The sequence below is a fragment of the Panthera pardus genome, unplaced genomic scaffold (genome assembly GCF_024362965.1).
Source record: "Panthera pardus isolate Hobbes unplaced genomic scaffold, ASM2436296v1 HiC_scaffold_11, whole genome shotgun sequence".
NCBI classification, from domain to species: Eukaryota; Metazoa; Chordata; class Mammalia; order Carnivora; family Felidae; genus Panthera; species Panthera pardus.
In genome coordinates, this window is record NW_026526666.1 from 63,379,757 (window position 1) to 63,400,409 (window position 20,653).

The window sequence follows — 20,653 nt, forward strand, 5'->3', positions numbered from 1 at the left end:
TCTTGGAGGAGGTGGCATTTAGGTTGGAGTTTAAGGAAGGATTGTGTGGGGAGAATGAAGAAAAAACTTTAAAATAATTACAACCACCTTCTTCAGTAGTCCTTTTATCATTTTGAAACTGATACATTTCTTGAACACATGGCCCTGATAAAAATTTCAGGTTGCTATTCTGAGCTTAAAAATAAAAAAAGATTACGGTAGTCTTAAGTTCCCTATTTTTTACCACCTTTAAAATCTAGGGTTCACAAGTACTACTTAATACTTGATTTCCCTCCCCCCCGCCCCCTCCAGTTACTATTACATAGGGCTTTTTTTTTTTTCCCTAATGTGATAAATTTTCTTTAGTGAAAAGGGTCCTCTTGAGGGATTGCCCCTTTAGAAGAGATAGCACAGAGAGAAGGCCAAAGGCATGACCTCTCTAGCAGGCACGCACCGTTCAGTTCTAGTTCTCAGTCCAAATGCAGCGTACCTGCTTGTAAGCAGTGTTGCGTGCTATCACAGGGCATGTTCTTCCCATTGGCAGACTTCCACAGGAAGAGCTAAGGAGTTAACCTTTAGAGAGGTCAAATTCTCATGCATCCGGGAAAGGGTTTTATTAATCTTTTGCCCACACTTAACCCAAAATGAGCCATTTAGTTAGCATTTGGGGCATGTCTTAAGTGATTATGTCAAAGTTTGAGCTTTCTAAAACAGTGGTTTGTGTCCTTGACTGTTGAATTAATAACCTTTTTCTCTCCAGTTTAAATAGCCCTGCTGCACAAACCTGCATAAATGAGTATCACCTGTTTTTTCTCCTGGCTGGTGCATTTATGGGCTATAGCTACAGTCTCCTGTATTTTATTAACAACATGAACTATCTTCCATTTCCTATCATACAGGTAAGATATCATTTGAGCATTATGTTATGTCAGAATTTAGCAGAATTAAAATTGCCTTCGTATATGTGTATATAACTGGCCTCATCTGATTGATTCAAGATTTGATCAACAAAACTTAGGACTGAGATCATCAAAATGCCATTTGGAGAAGAGTGATTTGTTTTCATGAGACTTTAGCATATGTTTGAGAGCTGTAGCTGCCCTTCACACTGCCACTCTGAGGATACTGCTTTGCCCCACTCTTTCCCCCGCTGCTAGGTAGTGGCAGTTGCTGTGACCTAGCAGGGCTGGGGGAGGAGGAGGATGACATTCATGCAGTGTACTTCTGTGCAGCTGCCAGCTTCCTTTTGCACCTAAGAACTCATAGGCTTGAGGATGTTCACGTAAGTACAGAATGCCAGTTACTGTCTCAGATCTTTTCCAGAATGAGGCATGGTGTATTTAAATAAATCAAACAGTTTGACTGGTTTGACTGAATAGTTTAAACTATCTCTCAGTTAGGTTTTTAAAAATCTAATCTGGTAGGAGTCTTTGGTGGAACTCAGAACCACCTCCTTTGGCAGGAGAGAGAAAGATTGGTTGAGATTTCTCCTGTGGCGTGAAGGCTGTCTCCAGACTGTTCCCACTCTTCCTGACTGTGCTCTGACTCGCTTCATTCCTGTGCTGTGGCAGGCTAAGGACTGGGCTTTGGAGCAAAACTATTAGAACCAGCCCTTTCCCACTGAGACCCAGTCTGGTGGGGAGGGAGGGATGTGCAAACAAATGATGTATCGTGAGAGTGTGAGAATGTAGATTAGGGTTCTCCTGACTGCACTGAAGGTCCCATGTGCCTGTTGCTTCCATGAGAACGATCTGTTAAAAATAGACCTATTGCAAGGAGATAGCGCTCACAGAAAAAGCTGGCGAGGGCACCTGGGTGGCTTAGTCGGTTAAGCGTCTGACTCGGTTTCGGCTCCAGTCATGATCTCACAGTTTGTGGGTTCAAGCCCCACGTTGGGCTTTGCACTGACAGTGCAGAGTCTGCTTGGGATTCTCTCTCCCTCTCTGTCTGCCCCTTCCCTGCTCATGCTCTGCTTCTCTCTCTCAAAAATACATAAACATGAAAAAAAAAGAACAGGAGCTGGCCCTTACCTCCCTGCAGTCTGTGAGTGTATGAAGGAAGAGTCCTGGTTAGAAATTCCTCACATCTTGAGAAGATGAATTAAAAGCAGAGTGTCAGCTTTGCCACCTTAAAATTTTAGGAGGAAAAAACCCCAAATTCTGTACAGAAATATCCATGCTAAATCGTATTTGATCCAAATGTAATTAAGAATATAAAGAATAAACGTGTTAGAGAAAAACGAGATACCCCGAAATCACTTTCTCCTCCATGAACCTCAGTTGATGGCAAAAGAGCACAAGTAGGAACGGTCCGGTAACTGATGGTGTCTGCCGGTAGAGGGTTCCCGCTGTGTAAAGTCACATTTGTTTTTTTGTTTCTTTTTTTTCTAAATGTTTATTTTTGAGAGAGAGAGAGAGAGAGAGAGAGAGAGAGAGTGTAAGTGGGGGAGGGGCAGAGAAAGAGAGAGAGAGAGAGAGAGAGAGAGAGAGAGAGAATCCTAAGCAGGCTCTGAGCTGTCAGCACAGAGTTGGACGTGGGGCTCGAACTCATGAGCCGTGAGGTCATGACCTGAGCCGAAGTTGGACGCTTACCTGACTGAGCCACCCAGGTGCCCCAGTAATGTCACATTTTTAAAATTTTACTACTAAAGTTTTTGTAATTTCTTTTGATAAAATTTTATTTTATTAGAAATAGAGACAGAGTGTGAGCAGGGGAGGGGCAGAGAGAGGGAGACACAGAATCTGAAGCAGGCTCCAGGCTCCGAGCTGTCAGCACAGAGCCCGATGCAGGGCTCGAACTCCAGAACTGTGAGATCGTGACCTAAGCCAAAGTCAGACGCTTAACTGACTGAGCCACCCAGGCGCCCGGTCCTTTGATAAAAATTTAGATTTATTTTTATGCCCATGAAGTTTCTTTTCTTTCTTTTTTTTTAAGTTTTTTTTTTTTTTTTTAGTGTTTTTATTTATTTTTGAGAGAGAGACAGGGAGACACAGAATCCGAAGCAGGCTCCAGGGAGCCCAATGCAGGGCTCAAACTTGTGAACCACAAGTTTATGACCTGGGCTGAGGTCAGATGCTCAACCGACTGAGCTACGCAGGCGCCCTGAAGTTTCTTTTCTAACGGTAATATTCAGCTTTGGCTTCAGATTCAACTTTGGCAGAACGTTAACTTTTAACATTGGGCCATTCTGTATTTGGCCAAAATCTTTTTTGGGGGCATCTCTCATAACCATGAGCGTACAGGAACAGTGTTGTTTGGTCTGCCCAGGTGGGTGTTATTCTCCAGCCCCGGGGATGGTTGGAACAGGGGTTTTATGGGTGGATGCAGTGGAGTAAGGGAGGTACAGGTTTTTGGCAAGAGTAGTTGAAATGATGGATCTTTGTAACCAGGATCATAGTTTCTCATCCACCAAGTTTGTAACTGTCTTTGCCTGGCTGGATAGATTTGCCTCTTCAGAAGATTGATGGGGAAGGAACATACAATAGCTTAGCCTTCTTTGATTAGCCCTAAGAGCATGGTGCACATCGTATGACCTTTCCTTATGCACTTCAGTTGCTAAGGAAAGCAATATTGATAGGAACTTGCAAGCTTAAAGTGAGATCAGGCCCATTTGTTCTTCTGAACCTCCATAAAATGAGATGATGGTAATAGCTGTTTACTTTTTTTCTTTAACTGGCCAAGCTGACCAGAGAATGTTAGACCTTAAATTTTTTTTTTTTTTATAAGCATAACGGCATTATTATTAGCATCGCCATCATTATTATTTTTGGTGCTGCCTGTCAGCTTACGTCCTAAGAGTAGAGTGGTAACACTATTTTTATTATAAAATATTCCAATACCGTAGATAAAACAAAAGTTTCCTTTAGTCATTCTGCTGCCAATCTCAATCTTTGCCTCAGAGATCACTGTGACCAGTTTAGTGTATGTTCTGCTAAACCCTTTACTGTATAGTTACATATATATTATATATATGTAGGATGGAGCTTCCATATATATTTTGTAGGATGGAGCTTCCATAAAGTTTTATATGGTACATATTATTCAGTAACTGCTGTTTTCATGTAACAGTATGAAAAATTAGCTCTTTTTAAAAATCTAATTCTAAGCAATTTACCATTAGCCTATTCGTTTTTCTTTAAACTAGCCTATAGAACTACAACCAGTTCCATTGTCCTTATTGAGTTCTTAATGATAGACTGATGGGGAAAAACAGAACATCAGCATAGAGTAGGAGACAAAGAAGTGGATGAACATCAGGACGGGGCTTGGCAAGCTCTAGGCCAACAAGACTGAAAGTATTAAGTAAGATAAGATTTATAGAGCCTGGCACATAGTTAATACTCAGTGAGGGGTAGTTTATAGCCACATCACAGAAGAAACCCACTAGGGAATTGGGGAGCACGAAGAGGTTCTATTAGTTATTCTCTGCATATTTACTGATATGCCTACCTCTTTGCCTAACCTCTTTGGATAGTTGTGAGTAGTGGTTGAGGTGAGAGCTTCAGTAGGAACAGTATAGGAACTATAGCCTTTCTATTGGGAGATCAAGGTAAGAAGGTAGCACCCAGGGGCTGTGCATAATTGTGCCGCTCTGTATCTTGGACTTTGAATATATCCAAATAAACCAGGACACTTGAAACTGTGTGGTTAGTGACAAGTATTCATATGGGATGCTTTTTGAAAGATACTGTAGGAGTTCACAGACATTGTATGAAGCTGTAATTTCCACCTGAGTAATATAATTATTTGCTCTTCTTTAGCTCCTGAAATTCCTTAAAGAAGGATCAGCCATAATAGAAGCAGAAAAGAAGACCAGAATTTGGGAAATTCATCTTTGCTTCATTAAATTTCCTTTAGATTCTGCCCAATAATTTAAAAATAGTTTTCCATTGGCATTTTTGGGGCAGGGAGGGGAGAGGAAAGAAGCAAACAAGCCTTATTTTACAAGAAGTATAGTTCGTTTTTTTTTCCAGGAAAAAAGCATTTCATATTTTTTAATTGATTTTTCTCTCTTAGATGATTAGAATAGAAGATACCCATTAATGCACTGTTTGGCTGGGTCAGCCTTCTTATCTCACAGATAATTAGGAGACATGACTTGCTCAGTGCTACACAGAGAGGAGTACTGAAACTCAGGTCTCCCGACTCAGTCTCGTGTCTTCTGCCTATTTTTCTTGTAGACAGCATTTGAAAACATTGAGTGTAGAGGCAGTATGCAGAAGATTGTAGTCTCTGAAACCAGCCTGCCTGGTTTAAAATCTCAGATTTTCCTTTTGCTAGCTGTTAAATTGGTTAAGTCGCACCTCGGCTTCCTCATTGGTAAGATGAGGATAATAATGGAACCTCCTTCATAGCGTTGTACTTAGAGTAGTACCTGGTACATGCTAAGTGGCCAAAGAATGTCAGCTGCTGCTGCTGTGATTATCATGTTTTTTGTATGTACACACTCTATTTCCATAGTCTTTAGTATAACTATAGATATTGTTAATTTTGTCATTTCTGATCTCCTATTAATGAGATGTTGTATATGTAAATATTAAATATTTTAACATCAGAAATTGTTGATTTTTTACCTCTGGAATAAACTTCATCTTTTTATGCATTGATTATTATTTTTTTTTTATTATGTGGACTGTTTTAGTGTTTGCTTTAGAATGAACTAGAACCTCTACTTGGAAGTGTCCTTTGATTCTGTTTTTCTTTTTTTTCTCAGCAATACAAGTTCTTGCGCTTCAGGAGATCTCTGCTCTTGTTAGTTAAGCATAGTTGTGTGGAATCACTGTTCCTGATTAGAAATTTCTGCATTGTGTATTATTTTCTTGGTAAGAATTTCTGCTTTTTGATACAGTGTATGTGTTAGCTCACAGCTCAGAAAATGTCAATTAACCAAGTCATTTTTGGTTTTGTTTGTTTCTCAATTGTAGGTATGTGACTAGCCTGATTCAATGTTTAGATTGTTAAAGAGTATTTATTAAGTTAAGGGAAAATATTGTTAAAGAAAATGTATGTACAAACAATGGAATATTATTCAACCTTAAAAGAGAAGGAAATCCTGTTATGTGTTACAACATGGATAAAACTTGAGGACAACATACTAAGTGAAATAAGCCAGTTGCCAAAAGACAAATACTGCATGATTCCATTTACATGAGGTATTACTTGAAGCAGTCACACTCTTAGAAATAGAAAGTATAATTGTGGTTGCCAGGGGCTGTGTGGGGGAAGGAAAAAAGAGAGTTGTTGCTAAGTGGGTAGAGAGTTTCAGTCTGCAAGGTGAAAAAGTTCGGGAGATCTGTTGCACAAGGTGCATATAGTGTCTGTACGCTTCATGGTTAAGCTGGTTAATTTTGTTGTGTGGTTTTTACCATGATAAAAAAAAGAAGAAAATATATGTCATTTTGTCATTCTATAAATAACATACTCTTTTTTTATAACCTTTTGTAACTTGGTACTAATATACTAGAATATCCTGCTGCTAAGGGAAACATAGAATTTATTAACATGAATTTTAAGCACAGAAATATAGCTTATTTAATATAATGAGGCAGATCAAGATGAATGGAAAACATTAATCTCAATAGCAACATATAATAGTATAATCAAAATTCAGCATCCTAAAATACTGTTTTCAGACTACAGGTTTCCCCCATTATCTGAAAGTGGAGTGTTCCTGGGAAACTTTTTGTAAGCTGAAATGGCACAGAGTGAAGAAACAATTACTGTTGATTTATATAGAAAGATTAAAAAAATTGTTTTAAATGTTTATTTTTGAGAAGACAGAGTCAGAGTGTGAGCCGGGGAGGGGGCAGAGGGGGGAAACCCAGAATCCAAAGCAGGCTCTAGGCTCTGAGCTGTCAGCGCAGAGCCCGATTCAGGGCTCAAACTCAGGAACCCTGAGATCATGACCTGAGCTGAAGTCAGATGCTCACCTGATTGAGCCATTCAGGCACCCTGATATGGAAAGATTTTTGAGTATCCCAAAATAACCTCTCTTAGGCTTTTCTGATATTTTAGGACGCATCTTGCTAATGGATGCACAAAACAAATTGAGGTAAAGCACAGATGCTCACAGACACAGTTCAAAGCTTTGGAGGCTTGATGCTGAGCTGCAGGAAGGAGCCTGGTGGGGCTGCTCTTGCTGCTCAGGGTGTGCTGCCTCTATACAGCAGCTGTTCGGCTTGGTGCAGAACAAATGCTGAATGTTGTTTGCACTTTTCTGCCTTTTTCATAAATTTGGATTTCTTTCAGTTAGAACAAGTGCTAGCGTAGGCCTTTCATAAAAGCGAAGTGGCATAACATGAACTTTCAAAAAGCAGGGGATATCTGCATAACTTTCTGATCCTACTTTTTTCTATGGAATCATTTTATAGAATTGTTTTTACTGGGTATGGGCTGTTCTGTTGTCCACTTCTTTCATCCTTAGTTTATATAACCCATTGTTTTACATAGCTCTTACAACTGTCATTCTGATGTTAACACCTTGTTGTTTTTTTATTAACCTACTATCTTCATTCAGCCTGGATGTTTCCCCACCGTTGTACATTTGGGCTGACATAGCAGCCGTGTGACTATTTCCGTGGTCAACTATTTCTTCTAGAACTCTGTACATGTTCCATTCAGATTTCATTTCATATGTTAGCACTTTTCATTTCTTTGTTGCACTTGGGTCTTTTGGGCCAGTTTCTTTCAGTTATTCATTTTTATAAAATGTCATGTGGGCTTTTCATAGGAAACAAGGAGGCGACACAATGTTATGCTTTGCTGTCTGCGCCTGAACTGAATAACAGATGTCAGTGACCAATCACAAACAGACTTAGAAAGAAGGGATGTGATTAGTCACAGATTGTGATGTGTTTCCATTATCTACATACTGATTTGTGTACTGAGAAGCTGGAAATATATTCAGTTGCTCACTGTAAATATACCATTGGCAACTGAAATTTGAATTATGCTGTTGGGGGACTAGTGTGATTTAACTAAACCACCACTGAAATATGACTGAAATATATGCATAATCAGACCTGTGCAAAGCAAGGACTTCCTGTATTTAGAAATTATTCTCTTTTCCTGCCCATTCCTGATCAAACAACCTAGCGTTTTGACCCAGGTCTTAGTGTCTACCTGGTCATCTCATCAACCTCATGTTACAAAGTATGATTAAGATTTATTAACTTTTTATGTTTATAGCATTGTATTTTTTTCCTGTCAGGCCATATTCCCAAAGCTTGGATTAGCACTGCAATGGACCTTCAGATAGATGAGTAAGTGATATATGAAAAGTCTGATTTTTAAATGTTAGTTGTTTCCATCATTGTAGGTGTTTACCACTTTCCAGGTATTTTGTTTAGATTTAGCCTTTAAATTTTTAAAGTTGAAAACCAATTGTTTTCATTTTGGAATATACCTAGTTCATATAACTCAAAATTCTAGTGTCATATAAAAGAGTATACAGTTAAGAATAATCCTTTTGCTCCTGTCTCTAGTCACCAAGGTTCCTCTCCCTGGAAATTAGCAGTGATAATTTGTTTTTTGTTAGATATAGCTTTTATATTCTAGAAAAGTGGACTTCTTGAGTTGTATGGGCATACCTCTCTTGTTTTTCTCCTCAGTAATCATTCTCTGCTATTGTGGTAGGTAAGCACAGTGCTATGGTATTGTTTTAACTTTACCACTAAAGAAACCAAAATTGAGCAGGGTCATATGACCAGTTGAAGGTCAATAAGTGATAATCGAGTGGCAGCACTAGGGTGTCTTACTCTGGTTCTTTCCCATGTACTTTGCACATAGATAAGGCTTTAATCTTTATTTGGAAAAAAATGTAAATTTCTCTATCAGTATTTGTTCTTTTAATTTTTATTATTCTACTGTGAGACTTTTTATATCATGTAGATTTAACTAATAGCATTTTGGGGGGGTGGGGATGTTGACATTTGTAGGTGTTTGAGATATTATGGTTTCTACATTGTGTATTTCAATTTCTAACTTTTTTTTTTTTTAATGTTTATGTATTTATTTAGAGAGAGAGAGATAGAGAGCGAGCAGGGGAGGGGCAGAGAGAGAGGGAGACAGAGAATCCCAAGCAGGCTCTGCACTGTCAGCGTGGAGCCTCATGCGGGGCTTGAACATACGAACGGTGAGATCATGACTTAAGCCGAAATCAAGAGTCTGAGCACCCACACACCTCTCAATTTCTAACTTTTAAAAGTTTCTAGGTAAATTTAGTTTTGTCCTCGGTTTAATTGCTAGATAATGAAACCATATGCATGGGTCATTTATGTTAGTCTGGATTTTACATTGGGTCTAATGGAAAGAGAAAAATGATAATGACATTTGATTGTAATTGAACATAGTATTTTTTTCCTTCTTTCACTTGAAATACACTTTATTTGTATGGCAGTGTCAAATATCCTGTTCTTAATATATGGCAGATACTTAAAATCTGAAAATAACTTTATTCTCCTAGAAACTGTAAAGCACTATGCTAGACACACCTAACATCAGGTGTTTTAAATGTCAGAATAGCCCTAAGAAAGAAGAGGGGTGTCTGGGTGGCTCAGTCAGTTGAGCGTCCAACTTTGGCTCAGGTCATGATCTCACAGTTCGTAGGTTCGAGCCCCGTGTCAGGCTTTGCTGAAAGCTCAGAGCCTGGAGCCTGCTTTGGATTTTGTGTCTCCCTCTCTCTCTGCCCCTGCCCTGCTCACATTCTGTCTCACTGTCTCTCAAAAATAAACATTAAAAAAAAAACCAAAAAACACCTTTTTTTAAATAAAAAAAAAGTAAAAAGAAGTGATTATGGTACCATTGTATGGATGAAGAAATTGAGTGTGGGTTAGGTCAAGCAGTTAAAGGTAATCACAACACACCTAGATGGCAGAACCAGAGGTTCTAATCCTGTTTTAAAATTACTAGTTGTGTGATTGTAGGATTATGATGACTTTGCTAATTGATCTACTCAAGGTTTTGGTAAAGTAGTGTTCCCTTTATTTAGCCTTCTAACAGAGTTTCTTAAATTATTATTATTTTTTTAAGTTTATTTATTTATTTTAGAGAGAGAGAGAGAGAGAGAAAGCGCCAGCTGGGGAGGGGCAGATAGAGCGGGAGAGAGAGAATCCAAGCAGATTCCTTGTGCTCAACTCAGAGCCCCAATGCGGGGCTCAGTCTCACAAACCATGAGATCATGACCTAAGCCAAGATCAAGAGTCAGTCATTTAACCAACTGAGCCACCCAGGTGCCCCTTAAATTATTTTAAAAGTAAAGATTGTGATTTTCTGATAGTGCTATGTGCTCCCAACTATTGTGGAACCGTTTTTTTAGGGTGTACAGATAGAGCCGAAATTTGGCCCAGGAGAGGTGCTAGTCCTATTGAATGATTATGTGTCAAGCTACAAAGTAACAGTAAAATTTTACCCAGCTGCTAAGGGTTGGCTTACAGGCTTGGCTCATTCTTTCTCCATAGGAAATGAGAGTGAAGATTTGGAGCACAAGAAACTGAGCATAAGTTTAGGTCTCTTCTTCATTTAAGGCTCCCTTATGTAGTTCGTAAGTAGGTATTAGGGAAAGAATTGTATAGGGTGCAAAAGGAGGGGAGTCTATAGCACCATTATTTATTTATTCATTACAAAAATTTTTTTTAATTTTATTTTTGAGAGAGACACAGAGCATGAGTGGGGGAGGGGCAGAAAGCGAGGGAGACACAGAATGTGAAGCAGGCTCCAGGCTCTGAGCTGTCAGCACAGAGCCTGATGTGGGGCTCGAACTCACAAACTGACATCATGACCTGAGCCGAAGTCAGACACTTAACCGACTGAGGCACTCAGGCACCCCCGTATCACCATTATTATTAATAAATAAGATTGATTTGTCATTGTGAAGCTGTTGAAAGCTGAGATTGTATTTTCCCCATTGGATTAAATAGTAATTTCTGCTTTCATAGGCAGTTTCATAGGCCTCTTGACACTCTGAGTGGCCTCTTGAATCTCTCATTACTCTACCATGTCTGGCTATGTGGTGTCTTTCTTCTGATGACTTGGTATATCTCATGGATACTCTTCAAAATCTTTGCCACAGAGGTTAGTATTGAGTTTTTTCTTAGTACATTTGTGTTTTAGAGTGCACGGGTATTTTTAGCAGAGCACTAAGCAGTATGCTATTGTGCCTAAAGCCATTCTGATAAATTGGGTTTTGGTCTCTTTTCTGAGGCTTTACTAGGGATGTATCATTTGTAACCATAATTCGCTGTGTGTGTGTGTGTGTGTGTGTGTGTGTGTGTGTGTAAGGAACAGTGTTAGTGTTCTTGCTCTTTGGAAACTAAACTGCATGAACTGCTAGTGGAACTTACTGTGCTTTATCTGTAGTGTAATTCTCATTCCTCTAGTGAGCACATGCTAAATGCCTGAATTTTAAATTAGTTTTACATGCTATCGTTATAGCTAGTCTGAAAATATTCAATATAAAGCAATAAAATATTTGTTCTTTGAAGGAAAGTCTTAAAATTTGTATAGAAATTATTTTAAATGAATGGGAATTACATTGTCTTTATCATCCAGGTGTTTATCTTAGGAAATGAGTGTTTGTTTTTCAGTTTACCATCTTTGTAGGTTTGTGCCCTTCAGTGGCTTCAGAGAATCTTTGTTACTGGAAGCCAGAGATTTAATAAAATGGGGAGAGTAACATTTCAGAAAGTAGTGTGTTTAGGTATATGTAATTTTGATGCAATCCATTACTAAAACACTGAAGATGTTAATTTGGTTGTATTGTTTCCTGTTGTAATAAATTTCAGTTAGTGCTAAGTTACTGAATAGAGTCAAGAAAATAATCATTTTCATAGTCTTTATATTTGATTATACTTGATAGGCTCATCTGTTCCCTGTTCAGCCACCATTTTCAGAAGAGTCGGACGAATGCCTCCCGAAGGTCTTAAACAGCAATCCTCCCCTCATCATAAAGGTGCCTGAGCTATGTGTTTTGTGTCTTCACGCAGTAATCTCGAACCTATTTATGAAATGGACTTAATATTTAGCGTATTTAGATCTATTTTTTGAGGGCCTACAATATTCTAGCACCAGTATTGTAAAACATCAACTACACACTGCATGGAATGCCATTCACTTTCTTAGTTTTCATTCCAAGTGACTAAAATGCAAGGATATATTGCAGTGTGTATGTACAAGCTAAGCTAATTTGTGCAAACTAAACTATACTTAGATTAGACATAAAAATATTTCCTGGCACAAAATACTATGATATACAACCGTATGTGTGCATTAGCTTTTCATAAACTTATAATTATAGCGAAACAAAATACTGTTTTGTTTTATTTATTATGGAGTCGACATGTTTTTACTCATGTACTATTTTTTAAAAGTTTTTTTTAATGTTTGTTTATTTTTGAGAGAGAGAGACAGTGTTGAGTGGGGGAGAGGCAGAGAGAGAGGGAGACAGAAACAGAAGCAGGCTCCAGGCTCTGAGCTGTCAGCATAGAGCCAACACGGGGCTCGAACTCACAGACCGCGAGATCATGACCTGAGCCAAAGTCGGACGCTCAAACGACTGAGCCACCCAAGGGCCCCTACTCATGTAGTATTGTTGGTTGTTATGATCAAAGGTAGTACTTGGTAGGTACACATACAATGAGCTGTCTTAAAAGATGAATAATGAGGGGCACCTGGGTGGCTCAGTCGGTTGAGCAACCAAGTTCGGCTCAGGTCATGATCTCGCGGTTTGTGAGTTCGAGCCCTGCATCGGGCTCTGTGCTGACAGCTCAGCCTGGAGCCTGCTTCGAATTCTGTGTCTCCCTCTCTCTCCGCCCCTCCCCTGCTCATGCTCTGTCTCTCTCTGTCTCAAAAATAAATAAAACATTAAAAAAAAAAAGATGAATAATGATAATGATCCTAAATTAAATTTTAATCAAAAGAGTTTAAAGAAGTTCTAACAAATTTACAAATTAAACTAAGAATAAATTGTTTTGATTCAAATTGCATTTTGAAATTTTAAAGTAGATCTATACATAATATGTGTGATCCTGTTAAGAAGTCCTAGTACTTAAAAAATAATTCAAAGAAAATGGAACCCAGAGTTTGGAATACATTCCGAAAAGTTGTAAACGAATAAGAAAATGAACCAGTGAGGTTCTGATTACCGTTAAACATCAATTATGACTAATTTATTAGATATACAAAAATATCAGCTACTCATTTGGTTATTTAACATATCTTTATTTACTGGGTAGGTGTCAGTCATTGCTAGTTGCTTAAGGCATAATAACGAGTAAGATGTAGCAAGCCTAATGGAAAAGGCAGATACACAAAATAATGAAAATTTATTATGATGAGTGCAGTGGGAGCCACTTATTCTGCTTGGAACCAAAATAGGAAAGCTTCATAGAAGTGATGGTGTCTTGAATGATGAGTGAACGATTTTGCCAGGAAACAAAATGAAGATTTTCAGTAAAAAAAGTTCAACATATGTTGTGTGTCTGCTGTGTGCCAGGCACTGCCTTTGGATGTGGTAGCAAGTAAGATGCTGTCCCTGCCTCAGAGTTTAGTGGGTGGAACCAGATGAGACAAGTAAACAGGCAGTTACAATAAATTATGTTAAGTGTCATGGTTGAGAGCTGTGTAAGTATATGTTGATGTGGGGGAGGCCTGGGAAGTTCTAGAAGGAAGTGATGTTTTAAGTGTCTCACCATAGAGATGGGAGAGAACACAGAGAGTTTCTTGTAGCTGGAGCCTACAGTGGGTAGGGTAGCTTACAGAGGGTAGAGGCAAGAAAATTCTGGGAGTCTGGAAAGGAAGGTTATGGCCAGCTTGATTGACAAACTGAATTTCCTTCATGAAAAATTTCAGCGACTTCCCCTTACATATAATACTGAGCCCAATTCATAACTAAGATTTCATATAGACGTTAAAACAATGAGGGGCACCTAGGTGGCTCACTTCATTAAACGTCTGACTTTGACTCAGGTCATGATCTCGCGGTTTGTGAGTTCACGCCCCACATGGGCCTATTGTCAGCCCAGAGCCTGCTTCAGATTCTCTCTCCCCCCGTCTCTCTCTGTCCCTTTCCTGCTTGCGCATGCGTGTGCATGCGTGCGCTCTCTCAAAAATAAACATTAAAAAAAAAAAGTTAAAACAATTAAATAATGTTTGTTTTTTTCCCTTTTAGTATTTGGCCTTGCAGGACCTGATGTTGCTTTCTCAGTATTCTCCCTCACGAAGACAAGAAGTTTTTAGCCTTAGCCAACCAGGTATTGCTAAAAGTAACAGATATAGGCATGTGTGTGCAGAAGGTATTCCACTTAAAATTTTTGGTGACAGAGATGTATTTAATAAAATACACAACTGTTGAGTCCATTAAATGAAGTATTGATTTTAATGCACCTAAATGTTTGCATTGCTGTGGTTAGAGGTTATATTTCCAGGAAAGGTATTTTAAAACTTTCTTCAGCATCCTCATTCCCTTACCCTGAAGAAATGATGAGGTAGATTGACAGTTTTAGAGCAGAAGAGTACAGTTTAAGTATCCTCAGAGTTTTCATGTTACAAAGTGTCTTGAATATCAGGTGGTCTAATTCCCTAGATGGGGGATCTAAGTCTCAGAGAGATTAAGTGGTTTATTTACAGTTAATGTCAGAGTTGGAATAAGAAATTCTGTCATCTGACTCCCAAGTGCAGAGCTCCCTCCTTCTGTCATGTTACTTTGCCTCCCTTTAAAAAAAAGTAAAAAATAACTAGATTTGATGGTGACCCGTGGATGCCCTTGGCAACTCTGAAACACTTTTCCACTGTCAGTTGTTACAAACTCATCAAGACTGCAACTATGCCAGTGCTCTGCCTGTTCCTGGATGGAAAGCATTCCAGCCTAGCCACCAATGAACAACCTAACCTAGGTAGCTTTTCATCTCTGTAATCAGCTCTTCGTTATTTTGCTAAACTTGCCAATTCCCACATTATAAAAGAAACTTTCTATGGTTAAATGTTACATGGAAATGAAATTCAGTTACATAAAAATATAAATGATTGGAGCCACACTCTCCTTTTAGTAGCATGAAAAATCCAGAGCTGATGCTGTGGAAAATTAACTAGCAATTCTTTTTTGTCAGACTTAGGTTCACTTAGGAATTCTCTATGCATTAAATATTTTCACCAGATATTCCAGTGAACTGTAACAAGGTGACATGTTCTCTGCTAGAGAACTTACATTCTAGGGCATATTATTAAAATTTCCCTGGACAATCACATAGTTGCTTATTGGTTCTGAGTTACAGCAGTACAAAACATTCTGGGACCTACTGATGAAGTATTTTGTTTTCTTGGAGGTTAAGTGGTATTCCTCTTGAGCTGTAGATGGGGGAAGTATTTAAGGGGGGCTCTAAATGAAGACAGAAAGGTTATTTGGCACCCAGAATGGGAAACAAGTTTTCAGTGGACTCCTTGGCTATTCTCAACATAGAAAGTAGCATGGTTGATTTTTATGTGGCAGCTGTGGGAGAGAAAGGTCTTAGGAAATGAAAAGATAATGAGAGTAAGGGAATTTTTACAAAATTGTGGATCATAGTAGTTTCAGTTAAATAATAACAGATATGTGTATAAAATATGATCGTTAGGAATAACATGTCATTCCTACAGACATAGTAAGAAATAGGGGCCATTGTAAATGAAAATGTAAGGAAGCTTAGTGGGCCAGACACAAATTTATGGGTCACTGGGGGCCGTGGGGCACATCTCATGAGACATGCCTGTATTCATTGTCTTCGTCTTCAGTCTGTTCAGTGCTGGTAGGGAAGTAACTCTAGTCTTTTTCATTCACACCATCCTGTAGTATTTGGCTTTATTTTAGCAACCAATTTGGCAGGTTTTTTGTTTTTTCTTTTTTAATGGTAAGATGGCAAGTTTTCGCTTGTAGACTTTTTGTATAATTATTTCGTACAAATATTTATTGAACTCCTTCTGTGTAGATGGCAGTGGTGTAAATAGTAGCTTAGCCGCGGCAAGTGGACCTTCATGCAAAGTGCAATGTAGTGTTTCTTGCAGAGTTTTCTCCTCACTTTGAGAGGAGACTCTAAGATTATGTACATTTTAAAAGCTGGTTTTTTGACCCCTTAGGTGGACATCCCCACAATTGGACAGCCATTTCAAGGGAGTGTTTGAGTCTTTTAAATGATATGACTCAGAAACTGGTTCTGTATCAAGAAGCAGCTGCTACGAATGGGAGAATGGTGTCCTCGTATTCTGTGGAGCCTAAGAAATCGAATTTTCCAGGTAATGCCTGTACTAGTGAGAGAGGGCAAAGTACATACATTTTGTTTCCTAAGAAAGATGACAGTAGTTAATCTAAGGATATGTATACATGAGTGTGAAGGAGTTTTAGGGAAATCCTAAATTTTTAGGGAAAATTGATCTCATAAGTGGGATATTGTACTGAACCAAGAAGAAGGCCTGAGTATCATTGTAGATTGAAGAAATTAAGTCTGGTGTGCTGACGGTGTTAAGAAGGTTAACTGTGGCTCATCAAATAGAAGGAAGCGTCAGCTTCCTCAGGTACAAAGCCAGGTGAAGCTTTACAGGTAGTACTGGTGCAGTATCCCAGACACAAAAAGTCGCTGGCCAGTGCCCAGAGAAGAGTAACTGCCTGACTGAGTGATTTCATGGTGGGGGCATCGCATTCATGGTTTTCAGAGAGCTTGATAGAATGTTTGAAAGATGAAAGCCGAGGGGAAGAAGTACAGTGGAGGAACCTAGGCTATTTGACCAAATTCCTTATGTCAAAAATTGCCAAGGAACGTAAGACTAACGAACGGACTTAATGTTCACCTGCCTTCTGGAGCCAGGCCTTTAATGAAAATGGGCAAAACTGGCTGGGTGAGGACTGTGGTAAACCTGAGAGCACTGGCTTCATCTGTAGGGGAAGCTGTGGGTTAGCTTCGGTTCATTGTTCCCATGTGGGAATTTGGACCCAGTATGTGAACTTCTGTGTGCCCCCCCACCCATCCCTACTTTTAAGAGAAGCCTGAAATCTGAAAATATTTTGGGTGAAATTTTCCACTTTTTTAATTTTGAGTTTATTTATTTTGAGAGAGATAGTGCATTGTTGTGAACGGGGGCTGGGGGGAGGGACAGAGTGAGAGGGAGACAGAATTCCAAGCAGACTCCATGCTGTGAGCACAGAGCCTGAATCAGGGCTCGATCTAACAAACCATGAGATGGTGACCTGAGCTGAAATCAAGAGTTGGATGCTTAACCAACTGAGCTACCACAGGTACCCTGAAATTTTCCACTTTTTAAATGTTGGTAACTAATTTTGATATTTACAAAATCACTACATGGGTCACAGTAAACATCATGATTCTGAGGGGGTCATAGACCAAAATGAGAGATTACAAATGGAAAACAATTTAGGTAAGATCGTGAATGTCAGATTTTAAAAGATTCTAGTGTTTCACTTGTTCTCCACATTCAGATTAGCATTTATTTATTCAACAAATATTTATTGAATGCTTAGTATATGCCAGGCAATGTGCTAGAAACCAGAGAATCAAAGATGAAACACTCTTGGAACTGACCTTTTAGTGGGAGGCCCACAAATAATTACAAGACAATGGAATTGGTAAAAAAAGAAGTCTGTCACAGATTCTGAATGGGTAGGATGATTGTTGATAACAAAAGGAGGCCTGGCATATGTAGTTTATATTTTGTAGCAATATGGAGCCATTAGAGAATTTTGAATAGGCTAATTATATCAAATTAGCATGTTAGATCAATGCAGTCCCAGATTAGGAGAGAATCATGGGGGTGACCAAATAGGAATTATTCATTATTTTAAGCTGTTGTCACATCCCATTGCTCAGTCAGTATTTCACATTTTGTAGAACTTAAAAACCCCAGTCTCAATTTTTAAATTGATTCTTCAAATATTTCCAATTAGCACTAACCTTAAAAAGTCATTCAAAAAAGTTTGGCACTTTAAATGTTTGATGTTTTATGGTGGTTTTATTAAGAAGCTAGAACACCAATGTAATCTATTTGTCTTTGTGCCTTGCACTGGAGTGGCTGGAAAAAATATTCCTTTGTTTTTATACAACGGAATTTATAAATTGGTGATTATAAGATAAATTTTGAAGAAAGTGTTTATAGATCATATTTGTAGATAATCCTGGGCAAATTCATCTCTGGTGTGACTTCTGTTAACTTGGAAAAAATTCTGTGGAAAATGGGTGAGTGTGCATTTATCAGTACATTTCACAATACAAATTTGTTTTAGCCAAGTAATAGCTGTAGTAGGAGCTTGCAGTAACATTGGACACATACTAGCGCAGTAACTGAGGTTGTTGCCATTTAAAAATAAAATAGAAATTGATAGGTTCGTTCAAAACAGCGTAGGTTTAGAGAAACTGACCTTGAAGGTGAAGATCTTCTCTGGGGGTAGAAAACAAGGGAAGCTGCACCAGTCTGACCGAAGATGTAGAATACCCCCGTGAGTGGTCGCTGAGTTGCTGTCATAAAAGCTGGATGTTGAGAGTGTAAACATACATGGAAACAAGCTACTAAACTTTGGGTAAATGCATTAACCCAAAAACTGAGATGTGTAAAATTTGTTCAGGCTGCCTGTTCAGCACTGGCTCTGTTCTTTTACAGAAGAAACTACTTTTCAGACCCCGAGATCTAGCCAGATGCCTCGGCCGTCAGTGCCACCATTAGTTAAGACGTCACTGTTTTCCTCAAAATTGTCTACTCCTGATGTGGCAAGTCCCCTCGGAACCCCATTTGGTTCTAGTGTAGTGAATCGGATGGCTGGAATTTTTGATGTAAATACCTGCTATGGGTCACCTCAGAGTTCTCAGCTGATAAGAAGAGGGCCAAGATTATGGACTTCTGGTGAGGATTGTTTTCTAAAGTTTGAAATGTCATAGTTGTAGAGAATCCGATATCCTAAGTTTTCACTTTCTTGATTTTGTTTTGTTTTTTGTTTTTTGTTTTTTTATTTAGATCAGCAAATGCCTGAATTTTCTAATCCTTCTCCATCTACCTGTGTTGGTGCGGAGGGTAAGACAGCAAGACAGCCTAGCATGATTTATTCATGGATTCAGAATAAACGTGAACAGGTAGGATGATATGGTTATAGGATTTATATTTGCACGTAACATTGAGAGCATCAGGAATCTCACAAGAGTAACCCATCAGGGATAATTAGGACTTTTTTTGATGCTTCATGTATTAAGTTGACCCAAATGAAATTGCCAGTATTTGACGGGCTTTGAGCTATATAAATTGTAATTTCATATGACTGAGACTAATACAATGCCTTTGATCTGTGAATTCTTTCGTTTAATGAATATTTACAAAGTTCTTTATATATGCTGGGTGTGGTTTTAGGCACTGGGAAAACAGCAAACAAAAGTCCCTGACCATATGTTTATATTCTAGTGAGGGGAAATAGATGAGCAAGCAAATGTATTAAACCATGTCTCTCTGAATAAAAAAAAAAAAAAGTATTGTAAGACTTATTTCATATGCTATTAAGAAAAAAAGTTGCCATGACATGCTGTCAATTGTTAAGACGCGTCCCAATATGTTATACTCAAACTATGAAAAATATGTGTCTTAAAGGGGAAGAAATTTGATGTCTTAAGTGCTGTATAGGAAAATAGAGCCATTAAAGGAAGTCTCCTTGATAAGTTGATACTTGATTAGAGACCCTGAAGGAAAGGCAGTGAACAGACAAATGCAAAGGTCCTCAGGTGGGGGTGTGCTTGATTTGTGTGAGGAACAGCATGGACACTAGTAGGTGGTGATGAAGTCAGAGAGGCAGCAGGCACCCAGAGCTCATCAGGCACATTAGTTATTGTGAAAACTGACATTTTCTCTAAGTGAGATGGAAAGCCACAGGATGATTTTGTCCACAGGAATGACGTGATGTAACCTTACATTTTGAAAGTGCTGCTTTAGCTGTTGTGTTGAGACTACGTTCTCAGATGGCAGGAGTAGAAGCAGAGAGACATTTGTAAAGCTGTTGAAGTAACGTAGTGGGAGAGGATGGTGTCTGTGATCAGGGTGCTTGTGGTGGAGATGTTAGATGTGATCAAGGTCTGGATGTATTTTGAAAGTAGGTGTGATAATCCTATCTTACTGATAGCAAGATAAACCTTGCTTACTGTTTGGTTGTGTGTGAAAGAGACAGTGTTGACTTTCAAGTTTTTGGCTTGAGGATCTGAAATAATATAGTTGCAATTTATGGAGTAAATTTAACTGATTTGAAGAGATTTGGTGGAGATGAGGTAGGGAAATTATGAGTTTTATTTACGTCCATTTTGAGGTGTTTATTAGACAACCAATTGAAAATACTGAGTAAGAACTGAGATGTATATCCAAAGTGTAGGGGTAAGTTCTGGGCTAGAAATACAAATTTGGAAGTCATCAGAATATAGACAGTTTTGAAAGCCATGAGACTCCCATGAAAAAATGCTTTGGGAGTGGATACAGAAGAAAAGACATGTGAAAACTGGACTCTGCAATGACTAAAGAGGTCTGAGAGATGAGGAGGAATAGCAAAGGAGACCAAGTAACTATTGAGGTGAGAAGAGAACCAAGAAAAGGGGAAGTAAATGCCACATGCTGCCGATACGTAGCCTGAGATCCACACTAGGAATGAACTATTGTGCTAGAAATGTGGAGGTCA

General features: G+C 38.7%; 1 protein-coding gene across 2 annotated transcripts in view; it reads left to right on the forward strand.

Annotated features, from left to right (window-relative positions):
- Nucleotides 1-20,653, forward strand: part of NDC1 (NDC1 transmembrane nucleoporin) — a 46,555-nt gene that overhangs the window by 7,213 nt on the left and 18,689 nt on the right. For both annotated transcript variants that reach the window (XR_002079894.2, XM_019449227.2), the window contains exons 5-13: nucleotides 740-878; nucleotides 5,693-5,801; nucleotides 8,189-8,240; nucleotides 10,914-11,049; nucleotides 11,834-11,926; nucleotides 14,144-14,225; nucleotides 16,084-16,239; nucleotides 18,613-18,852; nucleotides 18,964-19,079. Coding sequence is in view for 1 of the 2 variants with exons in the window: in XM_019449227.2 (XP_019304772.2) it covers nucleotides 740-878; nucleotides 5,693-5,801; nucleotides 8,189-8,240; nucleotides 10,914-11,049; nucleotides 11,834-11,926; nucleotides 14,144-14,225; nucleotides 16,084-16,239; nucleotides 18,613-18,852; nucleotides 18,964-19,079 (1,123 nt within the window). In the remaining variant the exon portion in view is untranslated. The remainder of the gene's footprint in view (nucleotides 1-739; nucleotides 879-5,692; nucleotides 5,802-8,188; nucleotides 8,241-10,913; nucleotides 11,050-11,833; nucleotides 11,927-14,143; nucleotides 14,226-16,083; nucleotides 16,240-18,612; nucleotides 18,853-18,963; nucleotides 19,080-20,653) is intronic.